The 5,177-nt window shown below is 38.0% G+C and overlaps 1 protein-coding gene across 2 annotated transcripts in view; it reads right to left on the reverse strand.

Annotated features, from left to right (window-relative positions):
• Nucleotides 1-352: 352 nt before the first annotated feature.
• LOC118325951 (transducin-like enhancer protein 1) overlaps nt 353-5,177 on the reverse strand; it is a 20,499-nt gene continuing 15,674 nt past the window's right edge. For both annotated transcript variants that reach the window (XM_035658820.1, XM_035658819.1), the window contains exons 19-20: nt 3,015-3,091; nt 353-2,500 (exon numbers count right to left, since the gene is read on the reverse strand). In XM_035658820.1, coding sequence (XP_035514713.1) covers nt 2,393-2,500; nt 3,015-3,091 — 185 coding nt within the window. In that variant the 3' untranslated portion in view covers nt 353-2,392. The remainder of the gene's footprint in view (nt 2,501-3,014; nt 3,092-5,177) is intronic.

The following is a 5,177-nucleotide window of genomic DNA, read 5'->3' on the forward strand; positions in this document are numbered from 1 at the left end:
GAATAAATAATAGACCCCAGGTGACTTATTTGCATTTTTCTGATTTTCGGTTTTAATTGAAAACATCAATAACGTACCAAAGCATTAAACCTGACACGGTGATGTATGATGATTTTACGCTGTAATAAGTACATTTTATTTCCAAGCTTCAACCACACAAAGCTAAATGAGGGCAACCATTATCCTCTGCTGGCCACAGAGCAGTTTAGAGTTTCAGTAAAATATACCTTTGAAACTACCTTCCAAGGCTGACTCTAAAAGCTTCCATCGCAATTATCTACAATGGATCCAAAATATTTCATCAGTGAGGTGATAATTTGTTCCCAGAAAGTCAAAGACCACTCCAGTTACAAAAAAAAACACATTTATTGTCTAGATATTTCAATCATTTTAGATAAACTAGCATTAAGACCATTTAGTATTTCTCCTGATTAGACGTTTCTTTTCCATGTAAAAGACGTACAAAAACAGTTTGTTATTTCTAAAGCATGTCCTGTAAGAAAAAAAAAAAACAGATATATACATTTTTACAAACATTCAACAGACAAAAATAGATTTAAAAAAAACGAAGCACAATGTCATGAAATTAACGAGTTTAAAAATGGCTGAAACTGACTGATTCCTTCCTGAAGCTGAAATACAACTGCACCTTCGCCAACCTTCTCTGAGACTATCTTGACAAATAATTTAATCTAGCTGGTATTCTTAAATCGTTTGTGTAAGGTGAAAAAACAACATGACACAGTTGTACTTTTCAAAGGCAATTGTCCCACATTCAAGAACATTAGCAGATATAAATGACCATTATTTTGTTAAAAAAAGACAATTCTGATTTTCAGATGTTTGTTTAGTGAATATGGTAGAAAGGACTTTTCTCTTGTTTAACACAAGAATATTTTATTTGTCAAGATTATCTTTTTTATAAATATAGTTCCAAAGTCCCCGTTTACGAAGCGTGATTAACCATCTCATACAGTAAGACATCGTGTGTGAGAGAGTGTACAAAGGCAGGGCCGGGGTGAATTTACAACAGTGAAGACAGAAACCAAAGGGCTGTTTCAAATTAAGGGAAAAACTTTTCATTCAAGAGCATTAATTGGAATCATTAGGACCTCAACCAATGAACTTATTGTGAAAGAGACCACAAGCAAATGAACTGCATTAACATGATCAGCAGGGGGCACGTCTAGACTTCAACAAGACCATATGGAAAAGGCCATGTGACTGATTACCAATACTGATGTCACTTCAGTAATAGTCTGAGTAAAGGTGGGGCTCGCTCTGCCAGTATGAAGCCTTATGTTGCTTGTGGACTGTGGAGAACAGCCAAGTATGGAAATGATTGGCTGCAGGTACTGTAGAAGAGGTTGGTCAATGGAATTTGACGATTAATTCAATCTCTGAAAACTTATTCCACCTTCACCAATTGGTCTTTCAACCAGAATCATTTGAAATACTGGAGAGAGAAAAAAAAGAAGAAAACAACCAACACGTTCTGTAACAGCATTTAGAGTGTATTATCCTGCCCTGGGTGCTTATTTGGTTTGGAAAGCAAATCTTTCTAACTTTTAAATGCACTTCGCTTCACGAGGATCAAACTAACCCATCACAGAAATCAACAACAGCATGATGCTAGACAAATCAACCTTCATTATGTTCAAAACTGTCATTGTGTGTGTGTGCTAAGCGTGGAGGTGGACAGCTACCACTACAGTGCAGTTAGTGGGGATAGGACTTACTGTTAAGACAGAAAAGGTACTTTTCAGACAGTGTAGGCGTATCAGAACAGCAAGCTGAGGTTCTAAGGTCAGAGAGTCAGAGCTGAGAGATCAACAGGCTGTGGGCATTGTCTGTCTGGAACAAAATAAAAACCAACGTGTGTCGCTTTCTCCTCCTCCGTCTATGCATTATTTTATCAGTTTCCGTCCACATACATATTCAATCATCTGGTTTGAGTGTTCGTTCTGGGGTCTCTGCCCCCTGGTCGCGACACTGAATCAAAGTGGGTTTTAAAATCTGACGTTCAGTACAGTGTTCTCCCCCTGCCCCTTTTGGTTCAGTCATTGTCTGGTCCCTGTAACTGATCCCCGTGCAGTACATAGCAGAAAGCAGTCGAGACACGGACATCCAAATAGTTCCTCTCCTTCCATTAACATCCAGCTGTTCCAGTTAATTCCCAGCTGATATGGAGTCACGTATACACGCACAATAGATGTGTGCATGTAAAATGTTTGTCTCCTTTCTGTGTCTCCTCGGCAGATGTGACAGAAAAAAAAAAGAAGGTGCCATCAAAGTCACTCTTGTCTGCGATTTCTGACTCCATGCGACAATCTCTAGAAACATATCGGGTGTGGGGGAAAGAACAAAATGTCCTCCCTTTCTTTCCATATGTTTAGTAGATGACCTCGTAAACCGTGGCCTTCTTGTCTCCTGAACCGGTGACGATGTACTTGTCGTCCACAGATATGTCACAGCTTAGTACCGAGGAGGATTCTTTAGACTGAAGAGAAGGGGAAAAAAAAGTCAATAACAAATAAAGAACAACTTCTAAGGAAATCGCATCATCAATGCTTTTGTGTGTGGGATCCAGTACTTAAATGTTTTAAAACTATGCTCTTAGAAAATATAATTATGTCTGGTGCTCTCATTCCAGTCAATATTGCTGAATGGGGGTAGCCATGATAACATGTTCGATATGTTGTCACAGTGAAACATGCTGATGTAGCATATGAGGCAGGATGTGTTACCACACTATACCACAATATTTCACTGCACACTCCAACAGCAGGCATTTTTGCAACTTTCATGCGTCATCAAAACTGTAAATGCACAGTAGAGACTGCTCTTTTTGAGGACAACACCATAACCATGTTACGGTAAGTAGTCACTGATGCAGTGCTGGTGGAAATGCAGCTTGGCCCGTTAAGCTGAAGCAGCAACTTCAGAGGCAGCAGTTTTATATATTGTCTTTGTTCATATATTGTATAATGAATGTAGTGATCTGTTGTCCCAACCTGGAATATGCTGGCTCCATACGGTGTTCTCCATGCGTTCAGTAAGTTATCCTTCCCTGTGCTCACAAACCATTTACCTGGGCAGAGAAACACACACACAAACAATAAGCAATCTCAGGGGAAACAAAAAGTTAGACAACAACATTATCAAGATATATTTAAACAGTGAAAAGAGGAACCCCCTATATAGAAAAGACAAAACCAATTAAAAAGATAAAATGTAACCTGTGTTGCATATCATACCCACTTGGTTTCCTGTCTACCTCTATGGTGTACTATCTAATAAAGGAAATCAGTCATTGTTAAGGGAATAATATTAAGATAGACTACGAATGCTTCACCCTTCTCCCATCTGGCCGTAGATACAGACAGCTGCTCTACAAAAAGGCACGCTTTGGAAAGAGTTTTGTACCCTGCTGTTATATACTGTGTAGATATGTGGTATCATTGTTGTATAATGTAGGTACTATGTGGTAAGTGTGTGTTTTGTTGAAGTCATGTCTCTTTTGTACATACTATGAAACAAATTTCCTCCACTGAGGACCAATAAAGAATGAACTGAAATCTGGATCGGGAATCATAAACATGCAGTTTTGTCCCTCGGGGAAATGTTCCCAGCTGTAAGAGGTCCTGCAGAATATGCAGGTTTTTGTTGCATGACAATGAGCTGTTCCTGCTGTCTCCTTTCATCTGTGGACATCAGCATCAGATGGATTAGGAATGTCCCTCTTTCTGTCCGCAAAAGTACAGATGTCCGGATGGCACTGATAATACTTAATAATCATCTTCTAGAAGATAAGAGAGAATCTTGTAAAACATTATTTATGAAACCTTTGTTTGGTATGAAAATAACGTTACTTTATGATTATTCTCTTCTGTCCAACTGTAGAGTATAAGCCCTCCTCCTGGTGACAGGAGGAAACAGCACACCAAGCGTTTTCATCCTGTAGAAGACTTTTTGGACATTGCAAAGCGCATGTGAATTTTATTTTCTTACACCTGTTATAATGTAACTTTTGTGTCAGAATGGTTTTATTGCCAAGTAGTTCTTCAATATAAGGGAATTATATATATATATATAATATATATATATACTAATACAAAAATGAAAGCTGCCACTGATCGCCCACTTCAATATGGGCGATCACTTCAATTTATATTGTACACATTGGGTCTTAATTTGTTCAACGGCCATGGGGAACTGTTGTTGTTGTTTTACTTTTAGTTAGCTCTCCACCGGATAAAGTAAACACTCTCCACTGTTCAGTAACGTTAGCATTAGCTAACTTGCGATACATTACAATGCCTTATATGTTGCGTTAGTGAAATGAATTACAGTCAACCAACAGATATCATATCATCTGTTGCCACGTGATGTTGGTACAGCCCAATAACATGTTGCTATTCATTGTTTTGTGGACACGTTTTAAAAGTGACACAGTATGAAACGGAGGCAGGAGATATCTCATTTCTTCACAAGAGAAAATGAGAGGGTGCAGGTGACCAGCAGGAGTGAGCAGTATGAAGCTGAAGCAGCCCAGGCAACTAACACAGGCCAAAATGTCCACCAGCCTCATGGACCTCCAGTAAAAAGGCGTATTAGGGAATCTTAAAATGTAATGTGTCTCTGCACGATTTACACTTATTCAGTGAATGAAAGCCAATTTAAATACCTCCTTTAATTACAGTACTAAACTGGCCATATGCACTAAAAAGTGTATTTGTTAAATATTGAATTCATATTATATATATTATTAAAAAGAAAGGTAGTTGGTACGTCTCTGCTTAAAACTGATTACTGAAGGATCATATGTTTACTGTACAAAGCTGTTCTGCTGTTACTGTTCTAATTTCATTGTGATGATGTGCTTGAGTCTTATTAAACTACACAGAACACTGAGATTTGTATTCTATTTTAAGTATATTTTACATTTTTATTTATTTTTTTTTTTTATTAAATTTGTTGTTACATTTAAGAATTTAAGTGGTGCTTAAAACAATTTACAGAACAGCTGCTATGTTCACTGTCCAGCTAGAAGACTAACTCTTGGCTAACTCTGTACAGCAAACATGCTAGTGTTCTGGTGTGTTACCACTGTAAGATACACCAGGGATAATGTGGCCAAGAAAAGCAAGATGGAAAAGAACAGTGTGTAACTGTCT

Source organism: Morone saxatilis, unplaced genomic scaffold, assembly GCF_004916995.1.
Source record: "Morone saxatilis isolate NCDOM2014 unplaced genomic scaffold, NCSU_SB_2.0 Contig16, whole genome shotgun sequence".
Classification (NCBI taxonomy): domain Eukaryota; kingdom Metazoa; phylum Chordata; class Actinopteri; family Moronidae; genus Morone; species Morone saxatilis.